Source organism: Xyrauchen texanus, chromosome 35, assembly GCF_025860055.1.
Source record: "Xyrauchen texanus isolate HMW12.3.18 chromosome 35, RBS_HiC_50CHRs, whole genome shotgun sequence".
NCBI lineage: Eukaryota > Metazoa > Chordata > Actinopteri > Cypriniformes > Catostomidae > Xyrauchen > Xyrauchen texanus.
In genome coordinates, this window is record NC_068310.1 from 32,658,240 (window position 1) to 32,682,650 (window position 24,411).

General features: G+C 38.1%; 1 protein-coding gene across 1 annotated transcript in view; it reads right to left on the reverse strand.

The window, feature by feature from the left end:
* The window catches only part of LOC127628828 (arf-GAP with coiled-coil, ANK repeat and PH domain-containing protein 3-like), a 92,846-nt gene that overhangs the window by 30,592 nt on the left and 37,843 nt on the right, over nucleotides 1-24,411 (reverse strand). The window contains exons 2-5 of the mRNA XM_052105743.1: nucleotides 22,115-22,172; nucleotides 16,414-16,533; nucleotides 15,467-15,520; nucleotides 1,047-1,105 (exon numbers count right to left, since the gene is read on the reverse strand). Of these exons, the coding sequence (XP_051961703.1) occupies nucleotides 1,047-1,105; nucleotides 15,467-15,520; nucleotides 16,414-16,533; nucleotides 22,115-22,172 (291 nt within the window). The remainder of the gene's footprint in view (nucleotides 1-1,046; nucleotides 1,106-15,466; nucleotides 15,521-16,413; nucleotides 16,534-22,114; nucleotides 22,173-24,411) is intronic.

Genomic DNA, 24,411 nt, shown 5'->3' on the forward strand with positions numbered 1-24,411 from the left:
TACAACAGCATTCACAATCAACGATTCCCGAATGAACGTCTCTTCCATGAGCAGGTTTTTTTTTAATCTACAGCGAGAAGCATACAGTGCTACCTGTGTTGCCTGATTCCCAAACAAATGACTCTTATGAGTCGGGTCTTTTGAAACTACAGCACAAATCAAACAACGTGACAAGTATAGCCTGATTCACAAACGATTCGCTCTTATGAGTCGGTTCTTTGGTGGAATTTTCTTAAAAATAAATAAATAAATAAATAAATGTTATTACATATAAAATTATCTTATCATTTGGTAACAGGCTGCTGAGAGCAGTAAACCCTAGAAAAATTGCATATCAAAAATACTAAAAGAATCATTAAGGGATATTTTAAGGAGCCAAAATTAATTGGCAAAACGATTTTTATTTTTGAATATTATTGAGGAGGTCTGTATTTAACACAAGCAAACGTTTCAACATCATAATTATCAGTCTATGCCAGATATAACATTTTGCTGAAATAATTACACTTTTATAAAACTTATGGTAATGCTTTATTTTACAGTGTTCGTATTACTCATATTACCTGTTACTATTATTAATTACTATAGTAATAACAATTAATATATGTAAGTACAAGCAGCTGTACAAAATCTACACACAGTTACTACAGGCATATACGCAGTAACTTGAACACCTTAAAATAAAGTGTAAATAAAGTGTGACCAAACGTACAAAATTATTATATTTAGGCCTACCCAATATTCAACATGTGGTTACAGTAGTACAGGGCTGGACTAGTAATCTGGCATACCGGGCATTTTCCCGGTGGGCTTAGGCACTTTGAGGACTGGCCATCGGTAGAACCGAGTGGGCCGGTGGGTCGCCCACGAAATGTGCCGAATGGGCCGCGGTATGCTAAAATGAGCCACCGCGTTATACAGAACGGATATGCGGAAACACCCCCCCCATCAACAAGTTTTGGGCCAGTTGCCATGTAAAATCCTGGGCCGATTTCTCTTCCCAGTCCAGCCCTGCAGTAGTACAAATATAGTGCTGTTATACTCACTCTTTCACAAAGCAGTGCAACTGCTGCTTCACAGATCTCTGAGCTTGATCAAACAGGATCTGAAAAACACAAAAATAAAAGTAAACATAAATTAAATTAATATTGATTTTAAATCAATGACATTTGAATTGCACTAACTGAAAAATAAACGAATTGCATTAACAGTGCTTGCATTTTTTGGGGATGCAGTTTCATACGGTTGTATATTTAAGCTGTGAATATTTCAACTGAAAACATTTCGCACAAGATTTCAACAAATTTCAATAATAAATATTTACCTTCCATGAAAAAGTTCCACAAAATTATTATTATTATTAGCAGATACATCTGGAGCAGATACAAAGTTTCATTTCACCGCAGGCTGCGCATGCTTCTTCCCTCTCACTCGTGGCGCACGCAGGAAAATTTCCTATCGCTAGACAAGTAAACTCAGCAAAGTAGCTATAGAAATCACTTCGGTGGTGGTGCGGGAAGCTGATTGTCAGATGTTTTCATATTTGAGTCTTCTTTAAATCTGTGTTTTTAATTATTTTAATTACTAAAAATTTTAATTATTGAAATTTTTTATTATGAAATTGTTAAAATATATAACTATATAAAATTTCCATCCATGTTAAAAAAAATGCAAGCGACGTTAATGCAATGCCTTTATTTTCCAATAAGTGCAATTCAGTGTGCTTTTTTGTTTCAAAGACATTTGTTGTTAATTTATTTCCATATTAAAAACAAGTCTAAATATCTTATGCTGCGTTGCTTCTCGAGTAAACCGAACTTGTTTTAAGGATTTTTTGAAATTTTTACAGGAAAACCTGACAAAAGTCCTCAATAACGACAGTATGTACCATATTAGTGTTTGTTTCTTTTTCTTTTGTAATGAGCCACATCCCACACTAGAGTGCGCTCTCACATTTGTTTAATCTGAGCAGTTGAGGATATAGAGTATTCTGTGAGTATGACCTCCCAATGCACATTTCATCATCACACTCCTCTGCCTCATTGAGATTCAACCCCAGTTGCTGCGCAAGGATGTTTAAAGTGATCACGTATGCCATGCTGCAGAAATGGAGTAAAAATAGGTCACTCGGGCAGGGAGGGAGTGAAACAGAGGAGTAAAAAAAGAAAAGGAACAAAGGAAACAACAGCGAAACAAAAGGGAGGTGATGCAAGATGAACAGAGAGGAGATGGAGATTGTGGCTGGAGGTGTTTTTTTTTAACTGCATTTATCTCTGTTGGAGTCACAGGCTGCAGTTCTGTCTGACATGTAGACTAATGACTCGACTGCTCATTTCCACCTTCAAGGGCTTTAAAAAGAACCATGTGGGGAACCATATTCTTGACTCAGCTCACTATAATTGTTAAATATAAATCAATGGCTTCAAATGTTTTCATAGGGTCAAACCAGGATGCATTTTTGTCTTTAACTCTTTCCCCGCCAGCGTTTTTAAAAAAAGTTGCCAGCCACCGCCACGGTTTTTGACGATTTTCGCTAAATTTAATGGCCCGCAGAATATTTTCTTCCGTGAATATATGAAGATGCTATATATCAAAATAAAGATCTGAGCCTCTGCTTTTAGGCAAAAAAAAAAACGATTTTATTTTATCTTCATTTGTTCTTTTTTTATTGCCACTTGAACAGAGGTAGGTTTTGTCAAAAACAACATTTCGGACAAAAAGCTGAGAAAAAGGCATTTTTATCAAACAAGTGCTTTAGTATTAGTATGGTGTTCCACTTCACGTTTGAGACGATCGCAGTCTGTTTCTTTGATCAAAGAGTTGCGTACTCTTTCAAAACATGCGCGCGGGTCTTCCTTACCGTATACCACCTAAAACAGGGATACCCGGAAAATTCCGTGTTTGGCGGGGAAGCGTTTTTTCATAAAACCCGGAAAATTCCGTGTTTGGCGGGGAAAGAGTTAAGCACTGTAAATGAAATCTCAAAAACAGATTGCTGTTTTTCCAAGTTTATTTTACAGACCAAATTCGTCATTAATGTTCAAAGGCAAGTTGGACACTTAAGATTGAAGTGTATCATTAATGCGCCACTTGCATCACCAAACAGAATAGCAAAAAGAATCACTGTTCTAAAAAAGATTCCAGAAAACACCCTCCGTCTTCCATTAGTTGTCCAAACAGATACTGATAGAACTCAGTTTGACCATAAAATGCATGTAAATGGGAGCCACCTGTCTGCTGGCTGTTTGACTGTCCAAAAGGCAGATTTAGGCAGCATAAAAGTAATCCACATGACTCCAGTAGATCAATTAATGTCTTCTGTAGTAAACCGACAGGTTAGTATGAGAAAGCTTGCACTTCAGACCTCCATGAAATGCCACTGCATTTACGTCATTGATGCATTGACTGCTGGCAGGAAGCGATTTGTTTTAAAGCTAATAAAGTTATAATTATCGATTTATTTTTTACACAGACCTATCAATTTGCTTCAGAAGACAATAATTGATCGACTGGAGTCATGTGGATTACTTTTATGCTGCCTGAATATGACTTTTGGAACATCAAATAGCCAGCAGACTTGTGGCACCCATTTACATGCATTGTATGGACAAAATGAGCTGAAATCTGCTTATAAAAATCTTCACATCAGTTCTGCTGAAGAAGGAAAATCATACACATCTGGGATGGCTTAAAGGTAAGTAAATCATGAGAGGAGAACTAACCCTTTAATATATTCAAATTGGTTGAAGACTGTATTGCGGTGTCATTCTTGGGTGGGCCTGGATCCGGGGGGGCCTCCAAGTCGGATTTCGCTTAGGGCACCCATATGCTTGGATATGGCCCTGATATGTTGTTATGGCGAGCATTTTTGAAAGTCTCAGCTTTTGGTGAAGGAAAACGCCATTTCAAAATATCAAAATCAATTCATTTTCAAACTAAAACTATTAGTGTGGATGTAGCCTTAGTCCCACGCCACAACAAATCTAATAGGGTGCTGACCATTACCTTGTTGCATAGGGGTTGTCGCTTCTGAATAAAACATATTCCCAAAATTTGCCGAACTTGTGCAGGACTGAGAAACGCAAATTTTATGGAACCAGGAGTGGAATTAGAAAGCAATGCAATTAATGGAAAACTCCAGTAATCCAACACAAACATACATTGTACTGCATGTCCACACTCCATTGCATTAAGCGTACAGAACTCCCACTAAGGGTAGATGTTTATTACTGTACCTGCGGCTTTTCCAAGCATTTGCATTAAAAGGGATGTAAACCTCATTTCCATAATGCATACATAATCCCAAGCGAACCTCAATGATTATTACATCAGCAGGAGAAAAATCCCATTATAATGTTCTACTACAAGAACACAAGCAGGAATATGATCTAAATGTCAGTGGGGCTATAAACCCAGACTTTGATGTTATGACAGTGAATACATTTACATTTGAAGTTAGAAGTTTACATACACCTTAGAGAAATACATTTAAACTCAGTTTTTCACTAAATTGTGTAACTTCAAACATTTTGGGTAGCCTTCCACAAGTTTCTCACTGGTGTAACTGGGTCAGGTTTGTAGGCTTCTTTGCTTGCACATGCTTTTTTCAGGATTAAGGTCTGGGCTTTTTGGTGGCCACTCCAATCCCTTGACTTTGTTGTATGCTTGGGGTCATTGTCCATTTGGAAGACCCATTTGAGACCGAGCTTTAACTTCATGACTGATGTCTTGAGATGTTGCTTCAATATATCCACATAATTTTCCTTCCTCATGATGCCATCTATTTTGTGAAGTGCACCAGTCCCTCCTGCAGCAAAGCACCCCCACAACATGATGCTGCCATCCCCATGCTTCACGGTTGGGATGGTGTTCTTCGGCTTGCAAACCTCACCCTTTTCCCTCCAAACATAACGATTGTCATTATGGCCAAACAGTACAATTTTTGTTTCATCAGACTAGAGGACATTTCTCCAAAAAGTAAGATCTTTGTCCACATGTGCACTTGCAAACTTAAGTCTGACTTTTTTATGGTGGTTTTGGAGCAGCGGCTTGCTGAGCAGTCATGTCGATATAGGACTTGTTTTACTGTGGATATAGATACTTGTCTACCTGTTTCCTTCAGTATCTTCACAAAGGACCTTTGCTGTTGTTCTGGGATTGATTTGCAATTTTCAAACCAAACTACGTTTATCTCTAGGAGACAAAATGCGACTCCTTCATGGTGTTTATACATGCATACTATTGTTTGTACAGATGAACGTGGTACCTTCAGGCATTTTAAAATTGCTCTCAAGGATGACCCAGACATGTGGAGATCCACAATGTTTTTTTCTGAGGTCTTGGCTGATTTCTTTTCATTTTCCCATGATGTCAAGCAAATAGGAACTGAGTTTGAAAGTAAGCCTTAAAATAAATCCACAGGTACACCTCATATTGACTCAAATTAGCCAATCAGAATCTATCTGGATAATTGCCTAAAGGCTTAACATTATTTCCTGGAATTTTCCAAGCTGCTTAAAAGGCACAGTTAACTCAAGTCAAGTCAAGTGGTTTTTTATTGTCGTCCAACCATATACAGTTAGTAAAGTACACACCGAAACGAGACAATGTTCCTCCAGGACCATGGTGCTACATAAAACAACATAGGACAAACACAGAACCACATGAGACTACACAGCCTAAATAACATACCTATATAAAGTGCACGTGCAAACGTGTGCAAAAAGTATGGGACAGTACAATAAATTACTAAAAATGAACAGGACAATAGGCACAGTGAGAGACAGTGCAGTGCCGACCAGTACATATTTGTAATAGAGTAGTGCAAAAAGTTGACACTTTCTAAAATGCTAAATGTAAACATAACATACAATGAAATAGTGTTCTATTATTGGTCTATCAGCTATTGAGGTAGCAGCCAGGTATAAAGTGACAATGAATTAAAGTGCAACTGTGGACATGTGCAAAAGTTGGATGGTGTACAGGTGTGTGTGTGTGTGTGTGTGTGTGTGTGTGTGTGTGTGTGTGTGTGTGTGTGTGTCAGTCCAGTCCCTGAGTATTTAGGAGTCTGATCCTTGGGGGAAGAAGCTGTTACACATTCTGGCCGTGAGGGCCCGAATGCTTCGGTACCTCTTGCCAGACAGCAAACAGAGTTTGTGTGAGGGGTGTGTGGGGTCACCCACAATGCTGGTTGCTTTGCGGATGCAGCGTTTTATGCAAATGTCTTTGATAGAGGAAAGAGAGACCCAGATGATCTTCTCAGCTGTTCTCACTATCCTCTGCAGGGCTTTGCGGTCCAAAACTGTGCAAGTCCCAAACCAGGCAGTGATGCAGCTGCTCAGGATGCTCTCAATAGTCCCTCTATAGAATGTAGTGAGGATGGGGGGTGGGAGATGTGCTTTTCTCAGCCTTTGAAGACAGTAGAGACGCTGCTGGGCTTTCTTGGTAATAGAGCTGGTGTTGAGGGACCAGGTGAACACCAAGGAATTTGGTGCTCTTGACGATCTCCACTGAGGAGCCGTCGATGTTCAGTGGAGAGTGTTCACTAAGTCAACAACCATCTCTTTAGTTTTGTCTACATTCAGAGACAGATTGTTGGCTCTACACCAGTCCGTTAGCCGCTGCACCTCCTCTCTGTATGCTGACTCGTTGTTCTTGCTGATGTGGTTCGAGCTGTGCATTGCTGCACAGTCGTGAGTCAGCAGAGTGAACAGCAGTGGACTGAGCACACAGCCCTGGGGGGGCCCCAGTGCTCAGTGTGGTGGTGGTGGTGGAGATGCTGTTACCGATCCGGACTGACTGAGTTCTCCCAGTCAGGAAGTCCAGTTGCAGAGGGGAGGTGTCCAGGCCTAGCAGGTTCAGCTTTCCAATCAGGTGCTGAGGAATGATTGTGTTGAATGTTGAGCTGAAGTCTATGAACAGCATTCGAACGAATGAGTCCTTTTTATCTAGGTGGGTGATTTTACACAAAATCGGTTGCTCCGATGTCCTTGTGCCGTAAAAGTCAGGCTAACTAACAAAAATAGCACCATTTTGGATCAATCAACTTAGTGTATGTAAAATTCTGACCCACTGGAATTGTAATACAGTCAATTAAAAGTGAAACAATCTGTCTGTAAACAATTGTTGGACAAATTACTCATGTCATGCACAAGTAGATGTCCTAAACGACTTGCCAAAACTACAGTTTGCTAATATGAAATCTGTGGAGTGGTTAAAAATGTGTTTTAATTACTTCAACCTAAGTGTAAGTTAACTTCTGAATTCAACTGTAAACCTAAGCGGTTCACTTCACTTTTTCACAGTGTGGGGCAGATTATAGCCCCATAAAGACTGACAGGACCCAAATTAGGCAGTAATAAGGGATGGCTAGATGAATGGCCGTGCCTTTGTGCCTCATGTCAAAGTTTACAGCCTCCCCTACGGTTAGACAACAAAGATCGCCATATAAACACAAGACAGTGTTTGTTTGTTTTTTAATGCTTTGTTATATATGTCCAGTGGTACATCCTGCATCCAAATGGCCCTTAAGTGAAGCAGTTAGGTATGGGAAAGTGAAAACCAACAGACCAACGTCTGACGCAGCAGAGCCCATCTCGGATCTTGGGCAGAAAAAGAACAGTCTACCATGTGTATGGCCCATGGACTGACATATTTTGGTTTAATTGGCTCTTGGCTCTGTATGAGATACCTCATAAATGTAACATAATTATTAAAAAGGGACACATTGTAGAAAACAAGAATTTTACTTGAAACAAAACAGTTTAATGTACTATGTAGACCAATATCTACAATGAAAATCTTAAAAACAAATCAGAACTATAATCACATTAACGGAAACATTTACATATAACTGCTTATCCAGTGTTCAGCAACTTGATATGAGTGTTGTACAGCACCAGTGGCTCAACTGGTAGAATACGATGCTAGTGGCAAATTGATTCCTGAAACTAAAATGCAACTGTTTATGAAGCAAGAGCCCTTAACTAATATTATAAGTGGATTTCAGAGCTCCACAAGCATAGTTTAATGTGGTGAGCAGGGTGGAGCCATGCAGCGTCTGGGCAGAGCAAGGCCGGGAAGATAAGTGGCAAAGGACTTTCACCTGTGTGCTATACTGGTCTCGAGTTCCAGCGAGGGGCAGTGGGAGTACTTAAGGAGAAGAGACAGCAGCAGAAGGGAGACAGAGTGATGCGTGAAGCTGTTCTGAAAAGTGCCACAATAAATGTCTATGTGTTCTGTCAAGCCGGCCCCAGTTTCCTCCTTTCCATAATTGTTACAATTAAATTTGGTCAATTTTAAAGGTTGCCACTCCTGGTAATAAAGGAATAAAAGATTGTGAAGTTTTGGAATTGCTAAATGAAAAGCATTTTTGCTATTTTTTAAAGTCAACATCTAGAATTACATGCATTGCATGCACATGTGCACGTACGACATTGTTGTCCTGCATTGTGCCGTTTGGCCTTCTGAACATGACTCTAACATCAAGAGTGTCTATACCCTGATTAATCACTTGACTGGGCTGTTCTGTCACATGTGCTCTTTCCTGTGCTGAATTCCCCTGCATGCAACAATATCAAGATCTGTGACTGTCTAACTGTACCTACAATACTAAATGTCAAGTAACAAGCTGGTCAAACAGTATCATGAAAGGGTTTTTTTCATTGCATGTGCTGTGACTCACTGTGGAGCCACAGATATGTCACTGGGGTTAGTGGGGTTTTGTCTGTGGTTTTGGGATTTAGGGGAGTCTTAATCACCATTCAAAACCAAGTCGCCTCAGATTTTTGAGTGGATTTTGAACGCAACTTCCCACAAAGAAATATCTGTATCTTTGATTATTAAGTTACAGTACACGATTATTGCAGGTAGAAAGTGTTAGTCTTAAATGCCATGGCACTCAATCATATGTCTAAATTTGGTCAGTACAATCAAGTCACACCTTCCACAGCTCATTTAATTTAAACTGAAAAAAGCCCTAAAAATCTCCCTAGTTACCCTTCTTTCTTTCCCAGTACTTTATCCCCATGTCTTATCCAATCATCTTACATCATTGTGGATTTTCCAGTTTGATTCATTTCCTCCCTTTCTCTATGGAGTGCAGAAGTCAGGAAAATTCCATTAATTCACTTTGTTTCAATGCAGAAAAACAGAACATTCAGGAACATAAAAATGCCTTCTAGCATTATGTAATATTCATGAATATGTATAATTATAAATTCTGCAGCAATTCAAAGGGTAACGATTAGATTATAAAATGATTCTCGATGCATCACGATGCATCTTGTCCTTCAATTTCTTTTTTTAGTTTCTTTTAACAATATGGAAAATCAGAGACAGAAGTCAAACTACATGATTGTGCAGATTGTCTCATGTCATGTGATAAAACACCATTATGACATGATAAAAACAGTGATGAAATAGGTCATTGGGAAATAGAAGTACCTATATACAGTATTTATAGTGTAAGGTTTATAGTGTAAGGTCCATAGTTTCAAGGGACTCTGAAATATGAATTATTGAACATAAACATCAATGGACCTTCACACATGAATAAATCAAGACTGTTTTCATTCTTTATAGAACATTCTAGGATTGTATAGAACTAAACGACCTCTACGTGTATTTGTTTATGGAAAATACTAGCTTAAAGCTATAAAATAACTGTGCTTGCAATAAGATGATCAAGTATTGTGTACAATGCTTATTTGTGTAAAAGAGACATATGGAGTTAAAACTCAATAGATTTTAGATTGTGACCTGTGAACTTGTGTAATAACCATTTGCATATCGTCGCTGCCTGATGATATTTTTTTCAAGAGCATGGAAAAACTAATTTTCATAAACAATCCTCCAAAATAAATAAAAAATAACACAATTGGGGGGCCTGGGAAGCTCAGCGAGTATTGACGCTGACTACCATCCCTGGAGTTGGGAGTTCAAATCCAGGGTGTGCTGAATGACACACCAGGTCGCACTGACCTGGTCTCCTGAGCATCCAAATTGGCCCGGTTGCTAGGAAGGGTAGAGTATTATGGGGTAACCTCCTCGTGGTCACTATAATGTGTGGTTCTCGCTCTAGGTGGGGCGCATGGTGAGTTGTGCGTAGATGCCGCGGAGAATCTCGTGGGCCTCCACACGCACTATGTCTCCGTGGTAAAGGTTCAACAAGCCACATTATAAGATGCACGGATTGACGGTCTCATACGTGGAGGCAACTGAGATTTATCCTCCACCACCCGGACTGAGGCGAGTCACTATGGCACCACGATGACTTAGAGCGCATTGGGAAATGGGTTATCCAAATTGGGGGAAAAAGGGGAGAAAGAAATATATAAATGACATAATGAATCACCTTTAGCACCATAAACAGACTTTTATAATTACACATCTGTTAGTGAACTGTTTGATATTTTAATTAGACTTTTTAATTATAATTTTTGTTAGTGAACATGGACATACATGGTTTTCTTATCATGGGTTCCAATGGCGCATGTTCTGTTACAGACTCGAGTCTAACTGTTTGTGTTCCCACAACTCAGTTGGTAGGTTATCGATTGCTAGGGAATTTATTTTGGGATATAATCTGAGCTTTCACTTACTACTTTAGTTCGAAATAAGTTTTGTGACTCGGATTTCTTGTCTGGTTGTTGAGTGGACAGTTCGGTTTTGAGACGTGTTTTCCGGGTCCAACGTATAAACTGCCTGTCAGAATTAGCTTTCACTCACGGTTTCCCGAAGAAAATCTGGCAACCGTATTTGGCTGGCATAGTCTACTTTTTAAAGCCACCTGACATGTGCGTGTGAATGACTGGCTTTGGTTGTCAGGGAAATCACAGAGCCAGCACGATGTTGGCAATCTCTTCACTACACCTCAGACGAACAGCTGAGATAAATTAGTTGACGCTCTTCAAAACATAAGGTCGAGACATACGCGGTTACGATGGACACTTCTCAAGGCCAGTGGAGATACTTGTTAAACAGATCGCCTGATTAAATGTCTTTGTATTGGTAATTTCCAAAAGATACATATTTTTCATTGGACAGCGACGATATGTATATGGAAATGTACACTCACAACAAAGTTGCAAAATAAAATCTGAATTTGCATGTTGACATTTTCACTCACAAATATGTGATCTGAATTTTGAAGTTGCTGAAAAATAGCAACACATTCACAGTCAGTGTTGCCAACTATTTCTCATTGGAAATCGCCAAAGGCTTGCTGAAATGTCGCTAAAACTAGCTAAATCACGCGATTACGTCATTTATTAAGTAAGACGTTAAATTTACATATGCAAATTAATTGCCGCAAAGCGTTACGGCAATTCTTTAAAGGTGCAGAACCGTATGTTTTTTTATTTAACTAATAATTTAAAAATTAGTGTTTAATAATCATTTGGCTATCACTAATTGAACCTGTCAAACATTCAGACAGTGGGGGATTTCTATTTATTTACTTTGTTTTGTAATTAAACTGCATTATTGAATGCAAATATTTTGAATGGCAAAGACCAAAATTATCCTAGCAATAGCAAACAGGGGTAGGCAGCGGTGTAGTGTTGGGGATGCTTTGTATTATTATTTATTTTTAAACATAGCTCCATATGCCTTATAATGTCTCACGTGGAGCTGTTTTGGAGATAATATGTAATATATCTTATTTTTTTAACATATCTGTTGTGTGATGCTGAACCTTCAGTGTGTATTACTTGTGCCAGTGTTACTGTGTCACAATGACAACTCATCTGTTCATATCACTTATCTCTACACTTCATTATAAATCCGTTCCATTATCTCTCTCTTTTTTTCTTTCTCGCCATCTAGATCATTTCTCAATGCTCTTCTATCGCTCTAGGCTGACTTTTCTAAACGGAGAGCATGCACGCAACAAATACCAACAACACGTAAGATTGTTAGTCATTCTATTTATAGAACATCCGTATGCACATAAATCCAACTCCTCATGGTATGCAGGTCAGTCATATTACTTGAAACCCAAGGGGGGTGTGTGTGTGTGTGTGTGTGTGTGGGGGGGTTGGTCTAGAACACCATGAAAAATTAGACATCATTCACGATAGAGCTGATGTTTTTGTGTTGCCAGATGTGAGAGAATTAAAAAAGAATGCCTCTAAAGGAGACTACAAACTTCAAATTCAGAACACATGAAAGTAACAAAGTCCAGTTAACAGTAAAACCACTCAAATCTGGCACTGCTATTTCAAATCATAAACATATTAAAAACAGGCTGTGTTTTTATGTGATATGGAATTAATAGAGAGTCTGTTACTGATGTCTCTATGTAAGTGCTCTTGTGCAGTGGGCCATGCGTTTGTCTTTCTGAATCCATTTATATAAGTGACCCTCAAGTGCTCATATTTATATTTATGCTTTTTGCCTGACTGCACACTGCTCAGCTGCTCCCCAATACAGAAACACACAACATCACAGCCCTCTAAAGACCCCTGCCATTAACCTCGTTTGTGATATCACTTTCCCATGTGCCACTGTTGACCTCTAGACATTACCACTCTAAAGACTGATGCACACTTCTAAAAGAGCACATCTGCACGCTTCTAAAAGAGCACATCAAATGCTCTGTGGGTTAACAGAGAGAGGACCTGGTGTGCAGGGGTCAAATTTAGCACCTCACCGAGAGTTGGAAAATAACACACTTCTAAAAAGAGTCGAGTGGTGTGAGATCCTAACAATAGTTCCACATCAAAACCTAAAACGTGGCTTTTAGCTCTTCCAAAACGAAAAAAATTGTGACTATTAGAAGCCATCCACCAAATTGATCTTTACAAAGTTGTGCTGCCTCTTAAAAGGCCGTTCAGTCCAAACACGTTCTTGCTAGATGCAAGTCAAGTCAAGTCAAGTCAAGTCAATTTTATTTGTATAGCGCCTTTCACAACACACATCATTTCAAAGCAGCTTTACAGAAGATCAGCATTAGCAGACGATAAAACTGTAATGTCTATGTAATGTAAAACTGTAAAGTCGATGAATCATCATGGTGTAATTAGATAAAATATGATTCTTAATGCAGCGCAATAAAAGTTATTTTTAACTCAGTGTCTAAAAATCGCAGCGCTCCTGCGTAAGATGCCGAAACAGCACAACACGTAATGGCCATTGATGTCTGTCTAGCACATGTTTACATAGAAAAGTAAAAAAACTAAAACAATAATGCGTATAAGCATGCAAATGCTAATCTTCTGTGTGAAAAAAGAGCACATGGTGCATCAGTCAAAATAGTGCATGAAATTAAAAAACAGCGCATATGGACGCAAACATTTTATAAATGTCTTTTATTCTGTCTTGAATGTATCACTAAAATAGCTACATTAAATTACTAAGGACTATTTCACACAATATTTTAATATATTATGGATATTTTGAACTTGTTTGTATACAGAACAAACTCTAATAGTGATCAACGTTAAGTCGAGTCGTAAGGTGCACTATTTGCGTGATTTTCGTAAGTGACTGTTAAGACAGTTACTGCCCATACAGAGCGTTTCAAATGACTTGAGGTCACATGACGGTTTTGATGCTACTTTAGGCCACATGCACACTTAAAGCTACACTATGTAACGTTTGGCCCTCTAGCGGTTAAAAAATAAAACTGCATGCGTCTTGCGGAAGAACATTGTTTTGGTTGTGCTTCGGCTGAATGTGGTTCGAGGCACATGAATACAGGACACCTTATCAGAGCGAATGGACAAACAAATTACGAAAGAAAGGAAAAGACGGATATCTGAAAACATGTCATCTGTGCAGGTAAGTGCCATATCTTATGCTATTGTTTTGACTTATTGGAAACATTGATGTTTTGAAATATATGACGTTACAAAAGTTAGGCTGCATTCGTTGCAAAGTTTTTATAACGGCAGGATATTCTGTCCAAATATTCCACGATAGTAACTCATTTATAGATTGTCATTTTTACCAACCAGTGGTCAACATAATTTCACGACTCACATGTCCTTGGCAAGCCAAGGACTAAAGGATTTATTTATAGAAATTATTGCCGTTCTAAGGAAAAATACACACGTGTGCTAGCAAGTGAAATGTTCTGCACCGATTACAGTATAATTATAGTATTTCACTACAAACACACACACACACACACACACACACACACACACACACACACACACGTAGTGTTTCCATGTTTTATGGGGACTTTCCATAGACATAATGGTTTTTATACTGTACAAACTTTATATTCTATCCCCTAAACCTAACCCTACCCCTAAAACAAATCCTCACAGAAAACTTTCTGCATTTTTACATTTTCAAAAAACATAATTTAGTATGATTTATAAGCTGTTTTCCTCATGGGGACCGACAAAATGTCCCCACAAGGTCAAAAATTTCGGGTTTTACTATCCTTATGGGGACATTTGGTCCCCACAAAGTGATAAATACACGCTCACACACACACACACACACACACACACACACACACACACACACGTGTGATTACACAACTGCACATAGACAATATGCATAAAATATCTTACCTGTTGAGTAAGAAAAAAGCCATCACTGGATTGCTTTTAAATCCTTTCGGATCTCGGAGTTGTCACCCCCTCTGAAAAGCCAAGCCGATGTTGATTCGGGTTTTATTACGGACTCTGTCGCTTTCCCTTTTTGCTTGTTGACTCTGCTCTGTTCGAGCATTCCTTGTTTTTACAACCTGTGATTCCCCGGAGGTTTGCCACTTTGAATGATCCATGGTCAATTTTTCTCGTTTTTTGTTTCAACAGCCTTTCAGCTTCACGCTACTCTTACACACGCGATACCGTAGCCGGAGCTTATTTTCTCTGTGTGCGGTTACGTCACACATGACGTCAACATGCACGGACGAATGACGTATGTATGCAAAATCAAATGAAAAGGGGGCATTCACATCGAATACATTCTTGCACTAAAAAAACCTAAATGCAGCACAACGAATAGAATACAATTCAGTTGTCTTAAGATGTGTTTTTAAGAGTTATTTTTACCTTGACACAGCAACTATAAATGTGGTGGAAAACCTGTTCAGTGTGAACGGCCCCTTAGAAGGTAAAAACCTATACAGTAGCCAGCAAAGTAGCTCACTTGATTTTGGAACAGAGCCAATGACAATAATTTCCTTTGTGGTAAATACACTATCTGGGCTTATTAGGATATTTTCTAGAAATGTCTTTTTATGGTTACTTTTCACAACAAGAAAAGACCTCCACAACAACACACGGATGATCATTAATGATGCACATATACTGTAGCATGTTAAATGATTTACACACTACAGTCAGAGCACCTGTGAGTTGAGGGTTATCTGTGGGATTAACACCTCAACACATTAACATTTCAGAATGGGATGACACTACGAGGCTGGTCTCAGTGGGTCTGTCTCAACACGTTAGAAGTCACACATGTGCGAAGAAAGAAATTCAAAAAACAAGAGACATACCGTGTGGTAGTTGACGATTTCCTGCAAACTCTCGCCACACTTTTCCAGACATTCCTGAAAACAACAAGAGGCCAAAATGACTCACATATAACAAATGTATACACAAAATAATTATTATTTATCACCATAAAAGTGGAATGTACAGCAAACAATGAGAATGCTATACAAAATGTAATTTGTTTTTACATTTAATTCTAGGGGTCAGAAAGAGGGTGGAAATGGTCATTTAAAACTAATTTATGGCTGTTTTTGGTGCAAAAAACCCCTTACTTGAATATGCTTACCTATGAGTCACAGTGATGATCAGAATTCAAACTATGTTTTTTATTGCATGTTATGATTAGAATTAGGTATGAGGTAATTGCACTTTTATTCTTGTATTGTCATTAATTAATATTTTGGAGAGCGCAGAGGCTGAGGATTCCTGCTGAGAGCGCGGCAGGTTTTGTCGAAATGGAAATGTAATTGTGGGTCTGAATTGATGCTTTTACAGTGGAAAACGCAAATAGCATCAGGTTTTAATAAGATTATTCAGTTGGGTGCAAGAGAAGAGAAGCCAAACAAACTCTTAATACCATTCAAATAAGGCGGCAATGAGTCTAACAATACTGGCAGAGAAAGCTCTGGCCTGCTTCTTTGATGAAATATTTGTCTAATCAGAGTCAAAGAGCATCTCAGACACTCAAAACAGCAGCTTGGTGTTCTCATGTCAGCTAGTTTGCTAGTAAAGATCTTACACAGTAAATGCAGAAAAGATGTGTAGGGTTGTAAATCAATTTTTTGATGTTTAATTAATGATGTCTGTTGCACGTTCATGAACAACATAAGTACATTAAGACAGAATTTTCAATTTTGGTTGAACTATTCCTTTAATATATTTTTTCTTATGTCAGTTTAATATGCAGAGTCAACTATAAGTAACCCATTGGTTGGTTGATTTATATTACCGATATCATCTGGTCCTTCTTGCATTGCTGGGATAAGTCACGGATGCCATTGATGAAGAGCTTATTGGCAGTGACATATGCTTTCCCAGCTTCAATCATACCGCCACACAGCTTTACCAGCTTTAAGAGAGAAACAGAGAAACAGAGAGGTTACCTTAAGACACAATGAAGCAGAAAACTTTAAAGTGGCTTAAAGGAATGCAAGTCTCCTTTAAAATTCACTGATTAAACTGAGCTTTGCGGTTTAGTAACCGTGCAACATGGTAAATGGTCTGCATTATATAGCACTTTTTTAAGCTTAATAGTATTCAAAGCACTTTACACTGTGACTAATTCACCCATTCACACACCAATGGAACTTTACACTGTGACTAATTCACCTATTCACACACCAATGGTGGCAGAGCTGCCATGCAAGGTGCTAGCCTGCCATTGGGAGCAACTTGGGGTTCAGTGTCTTGCCCAAGGACACTTCGGCATGTGGAGTTGTGTGGGCCGGGAATCGAACCACCAAACCCACTCTACCAACTGAGCCACAGCCGCCCCAATGTAATCACTTGTGCAGTTTTCATGAATATCAAACCGATGTCTCAGAGGTCAAAGTGTGCAGATTTTAAAGGTTTTTAGATGGTTTCCCCTCATCATGTAAGTGCATACTGTCAGCGCGAGAGAACCAATGCACAAGTTGAAAGCGTGAGAGTAAAACTGCACTGTACAGGAGAAATTTCAAGTTTACAGATGATTGTACTATACTAAACTACTATATAAAATGCTGAATAAAATATATAATAATGCTAATGGGGAATATTTGATGGTCCTGATAACGCCAAATGTAATGTCTGTGTCACGCCCCCATCGCTCTCCCAGACCTCCGCTATAACATGGGGCACGTTCATTCTCAAAACGGTGTGCACCGTTTTGCTACGGTTTCCGGGTTGAGCGACGTTTCCTCGAAAGGGTGTGCAACGAGCTTTGAGGTACCATTTCTCTCATTTGGTGGGTGTGTCAGAGGTGTTATCCAATCAGCAGTGACGTGTATATAAACCCGCCGTTTTAAGGCAGTGTGCACAATGGATCCAACTAAAGTCCTTTACCAATGTGTCCACTGCAGCTTGGTGTATACAACAATTGAAGACACTAGAAGAAATGTTTGCCTTGTCATCCTGAAATGCGATGTAAATGTTGGATCACCATATTTAGGAACCACAGTTTCCACATATCCTGTCATTCGATTGGGATGTTCTCTGTTATTCTGGATGGCAAGGGCAGTGACTGTAACATCGAGCATATTTTGTAGCATTAAACACTTATATAAACCGATTTCATCAGGTGAAAATTCTTCGAAAACAATGCAAAGAATGGCCTTCTCAGCTACCATAGTTTCAACGATTCTGTGACACAACAGGGTGTTCAACAGCGCCCACCGTTTCCATTTATTATTATTTACATAATTTCATGTCTTTGAATTATCTTCTTTAAGGGGAATTTTTCAGAAAATAATGATAAATGCCATTGATTTGATTATTCTGAAAATAATGTGATTAATTCCATTGAAAAGTTTAATCAAAAGACATCCCTACTTATTATCCACGGTAAATGACAGCATGGCAAACATGCGTCACACAGACATTAGGTTGAAAATATCGTGGAATAGTCCTTTAAATCATACTACAGGTGTGGTTTCAACCGAGAGGGAATTCTCCTCAGTAATATGCCAATTAACTCCCCACGTTTAAAAACCGGAGCAGAAATGTCACACGTGCCATAGATCCCTCTTCACGGGGAGACTCTGTGCCGTGCTTTCACATGAGGTCACATGTTTGTTTAATGCCTGACAGGACACATTCTCAGATGGGCTCCATGTGTAAGACACTACCATGTCACCGCAATAACACACATGTGCTAGGAGTTTAACTCCTTTGTTCCTTTTCCTTTCTCTTGTTTAGTTCTTAATTGTATCTTCCTCTTTTTCTATTCAGGTGTTTTTTAAATATGTCCAGAAAAACCCACGAAAAAAGTCCATAAGAGCTCACAGCCTTTGTGTGAAAGTTTGACAATATCTGCTTGGGAAAATCTCTTAATTTCCCACATCTTCCTCCACATGCGAGTCAAACTAATAAACAGAGTCCTGGTTTTACACAGCTGCTGAACAGACATCACAGCAAATCACACACACACACAAAGCATTTCAATAGCCTGACATAAGAACTAGAATTTATCCTAAATAAATGCATTTATCTTCTATTTGTATTGTATCTTCTGTTTGATTAATTTGTGTATGAGAATACAAATGTTTAAAAAAATGTAGTGATGTCAATCAATTAAAATTCTTAATCGAATTAATTGCATTACATGCAGATTAATTAATCAAATTAATCAATTGTTTAAATCTATTGATGTAATCTATATGTTATTTATTTCCATATTATTGAACATACAGTAAGCCTCTCATTGGCCTGCAGTCCACATCCATTATGCAATTTAATTTCTCAACCTGTCTGAGAAAGATTTATTATAATATAAATAATTGTATTATTCCAGCACTACAAACTATTTATATCTGCCACCCTGCTCTCTAGATATCAGCTCTATATTGCTCTTTACTTGGGGCTAACATGGACATTTGTGAATGAACTACCACCTCTTCCTTACCAATTATTTCATTTTCTCATTCAAATGAAAGTATAAAATTCAGATACCATAACTGGTCACCTTTTTTGCAGTTTACTTAAATAATCCTGCAATGTGACGTGTTATTTACTTTCTACAATTTTACCAAGTAAAAATACTGTATTCAAGCAATTTCTTAATTTTATATTAATATTAATTTAAGTTATCTAATTCTGTTAGCAATGTGACAAATTAATAAAAAATATATATATTATTAATATATTTATTTTTACACATTCTTAAATTATTTTTTATCAATTTTCCAAGCTAAAAATGTTCCAAGCAATTTCTAATTATATTAGCCAAATATGAGGAAAATGTAATTCATATAAAATAAACATTAAAAGCGTCATAGTAATACAAATTACAAATACAATAAAATAAAATGCAATTAAATTAAATACAAAATTATATATTTTCACATGGTACAACTGGTCACCGTTTAGCTTTTTAGCAGTTCTGTTAGATAGTTAGCCGTTCTGTTAGCTTTTTAGCCGTTCTGTTAGCTATTTAGCAGTTATGATAGCTTTTTAGCAGTTATGTTAGCTACTTAGCAGTTCTGTTAGCTATTTAGCCATTCTGTTAGCTTTTTAGCCATTCTGTTAGCTATTTAGCAGTTCTGTTATCTTTTTAACAGTTCTGCTAGCTTTTTAGCTGTTCTGTTAGCTATTTAGCCGTTTTGTTAGCTATTTAGCAGTTCTGTTAGCTTTTTAGCAGTTCTGTTAGCTATTTAGCTGTTCTGTTAGCTTTTTAGCAGTACTTTATATAGTCCTATGGTGTGACAAATTACATTTTTAAAGTTCAAATTGTCCATGTAGTTTCTTTTAATATAAATATATTGTGTATACTGGTCATTGGGAGAGTTAGGTTATCTTCTCTGACTGTCAAAGAGGTCCGGCCTGCTTTACAGCTTTTAAACAGGCTTACCATCACTATACAATAATCCACAACATTTCTCTAATCTTACACAGTGAACGATAAACCACCGCTACGTGAATCACAGTAAATATTAAACCGCAAAAGACTACTATTTAAATAAATATATAGTCTGTATGTGACTCAGGCTAAAAAGCGAATTAGCGCTCTGCCTGCTGTCATCTGCTACAAACAGAGCATGCGATGTTCATAATAGTGTTTTCTGTGTATGAACCAATGATCTCTAAAGGTATGAGCACTTTAGCCACTTTTCCACTGCACGTTACGTTTGACTCTTTAGCTTGCTTTTCCACTGCTATTTAGTGCGCCACAACGTGGGTGTGATTATAGAATGATCGTCATAGTTGTGCCGACTTACTGCCATGACATCATCTTAAATGCGACACAAACATTACTGACCATAAACAATAACACGACCGCTAGCTGTTACATACTAGCTCATTGTGCTGCATAAAGCAGTTGTTGCATGGTGATTAACATGGTGACAGTTATATTGGCCTGGTTGTTTTAGAAGCAAGCTTTCCAGTTGCTGGTCAACTAAATAAAGTGAAGCTTTCAAGCAGAATATAGAGTTAACGTAACAAAACGTACCATCCTACATCGTGGACTCTACCACCGCCGTGGCCGATTAAAGGGCACTCTCCCTCCCATTGCTCGCCGATCTATTGCCATAGATAGCGTCCAATTGGTTGATCCACTTCCACATTCTTCTGTTTGAACCACTCCAGCTGTTGTGGTCCTTGATGGTTCTGTAGTCACTTTTACGTTTTTTTTTACTTTTCCCTATACTGTTGGTAGGTCCGGTGGTAGGTGTGTGTGGCCAACAGACGAGACACTTCATGAAAGACTTTTTCGTTTTGAGTTGTTTCGTTTGTCGCTAACGAGAGAAACGTCTGCACCTCATTTATTGACCACTGCGTGGTTTTGCGCACAGCAATTTCTTTTTTAGTATCGGCTCTGCTCGCTTGGAACTTCCACCGAGGTGGTACTAAAAATGTACCAGGTACTTTCCACAGTGGAAAACCCCCAAAAAGCAAGCAGAGTCCAGTCGATCAATACTGTGCAGTGGAAAAGGCCCATTAGTTTCTTTATGTCAGCACAACACTGGCTCCAAACATTCACAAGCATTCATATTTAAAACGCTGCACATGCAAACTATTTATCACATTAAATTGCAGCTTTTGCTGTTAAATAATCAAACAAGGACATAACGTGTTTTTAATCTGTGTGCTCAATGTTTATGTAGTGTTTGGTACATGAGAGTGGTATCGGACATGATTCTGATAGCAGAATCAGTATCTGTGCATCCCTACTGGATTTACATCCATATTTACACATACTGATCAACTGGGTAGGATTGGACCAGCTCTGCGTAAGTCTCATCTTAAGTTGAGACAAAAAGTTCACACTAAGGGTTTAGTAAATATTAGTTAGTTTGTAAGTCAGAGCTTAATTTGGTTGAGCTAATACCACAGACTGGAAAAATAGACATTTATTCATTTTAATATTGTATATATATATTGTTTATGTTTGAAACTTCACACCAGGCGGCATACACCGGAAAGTGCAACGTTAGATTGGTTTCATGCTGAAGAGGTATGTATTTCACATAATGTTTTCTCCCTTTAATGCAAACGAGTGTAAATGCCAACATCATCATCTATGTCAAATGGACTGAAGCCTGTCAACCAAAACACGAGTTCATTGATGTCTTTAAATAAGTCTTTTATAATGCTTTTTATTCCAACCGTTACTCCTGGTCAGATGCTTCCGGGAATATTTCCTTTATACTGTACATAGGGTTACATTCCAACTAAGATGAATGGTGCAACGCTCACATATTTAGTAGTGCGTAAATTGCGACTTAGTGCCCATTTATGCCACAACTAAACTAAGTTGTAACTTGTGTATAGCTGGTGCAACCGGCCCCTGTAAGCCTCAGGTTAACCCTGTGACCTTTTTGTGGAGCCATCTCATGTCAGTGTTTGGCTATACAGACCTTGAAGAGTTTTTTCTTGTGAATGATAAAGCTCTTATTTTCTAATGCCAGCTCAAAATGTTCAATAAGGGGGTCATAGGGTCATAAGCGTCTTACCTTATCAAGCTTGGCTTCAATCTCCACCACCTCAGTCTCCACTTCATCGATATTTGCCCTGAAACACAACAGAGAAGATGACGTGAATAATTCTGACAATCAAATTTTGAAGAATGACACATAATGACAAATCATTTTGATTCTTGAATGAATTTGACAGATTATTTTAACAGCAAAGTTAATAGTATAATTTTCATCAGGGTAGGGTTGCACCAGCTGTGCATAAGGTCTCATGTAAATTTGGATGTAAAGTTCACATTAAGGGTTTACTAGTTAGTTTGCAACTAAGTCAGTGCTTACTTTGGTTGCACCACCTGTTCTAAAGGCAAGACTTAACTAGTAGGTCTTAAGCTCACTTAAAGTAATGCGTGGTCGCATAATATGACGTTTACCTGTATTGATCCAATAAACAGCCTTCAAATTTGATCTTGTTATGGTTGATGTTCAAACCTTGTTTGCTCATGTAACTGTTAGCTGTAATAAACTATATCCCCATAAAAGTACATTTGATAAATAGTATATTTGCCCTGTGTAAATAACAATATATAGGAACCGTATCTAAAATAAATAAATACTAATACAACAGGCTGGAAAAATAGAAGGACTCAGTTTATATTAGGTGGCCTTAACTGCTATGTACTTAACCATTTGATACAATGTACCTATTATGTACATGTTGTTGCATAGTAATTACATTTACTGTACTTGCATTTAATTACATTTGAAGTTACACTGTTAACTTTACCACTAACCCAACCCTTACCCCAAAACCTACCCCTACCTCAACCTGAGTAGCAACAAATGTGGGAATTTTGCAGAACAACATGTAGTTACACGGTAAATACATAGTCTTGTATGTATTAATGTGGTACACAGTAGTTAAAGCCACCCAATATAAAGTGTGACCAAATTGGCATTTATTAATTTTAATATCATATATATGCACCCTGAAAAGCTGCTTAAATGTGCATTTTGTTTTCTCTCTCGTAAATGTAAACAAGTGTAAATGTCAACATCAGACTGTATGTCGAAAGGATTGATACCTGTGAGGCAAAACATGAGCTCATTGATGTCATAAAATATCAGTCTGCTCTTTTATTCCAACCGTTACTCCTGGTCGGAGGCTTCCGTAAATATTGAGTTTATACTTAGGGTTACGTCCTACCTAAGTTTAACAGTGCAACGCTCAAATATTTAGTAGTGCGTAAATTGTGACTTAGTGCCCTTTTACGTCTCAACTAGGTCAAGTTGTAACTTATGTATAGCTGGTGCAACCGGCCCAGGCTATGTTCAGAACAGCATACTACCATTCTATTCTTACTATTTCTGCAGTAGCCTATTTGTTTATTGTGCATAGTACATGTATACTACGCAAATGTGCAGTATATGAACTCATTTTTTGATCGTACTGCCAAATATTAAGAAACATAATTGGATTAAAATGGCAAATAACACCTTTTCCGAGATGATAAATTGACACCACTCACTAAATTACACATGCATGAAATGAGGATATGTGACAACAATGTTGCACACTTCTCTTTATGTACTGATGCATACTGTTTTAAATAAAAAATTTAAGAATAGTAGGCACTACAGTACACATTGTGCAGTCACAAATATGCTATTGTTAAATGTAGCGACCTGTTTGCTGCATACACAAAGTATAAACTTTCTCATTATCAGTGAAGTACACGTTTCAATGCATTGTATAAGAATGTGAATTAGACCGCAACCATTGAGGTAGGTGTGGCTTTATTCTCTGCAAAGATGACCGATTGACCAATCAGAACTGGTCTTCTCTTTTCAGAAGAGACAAAATGACAAGTGCCATTTCCGCAATCTTCCAGCATCCAGTCTTCATCTGCATGCGAAAAAACGATTTCCTTTGAATTGTCAAGCAGCGTATCTTTATGTGCCAGGGATCTATTATACAGTCAGGCTTTTGGAGCTTATTTCTCTCTCTTTCAGTGGAGTGTGTGTGATGTGTTTGAGTCAGGCTTCAGTGATGCACATGCTTTCCATTTAGAGCAGAAGCAATTCTGCCTCGAGGACAAGCGCGCACACACACACACACACACACACACACACACATCCATCACATATGATCTGTTAATTGATGCTAGTCAATTAATTGATGCTAGTTATTTCTCTCACTCATGGTCTCTGGGTCAGCCCCATAACCTTGGCCATTGCAAACATTATACTTAACCAGTTGACGGGCAACAATCCTTCCATTTACTGTATCTGTGGTTACAATTCAATGTCAATACCTAAGTGCAATACCAATATTTACA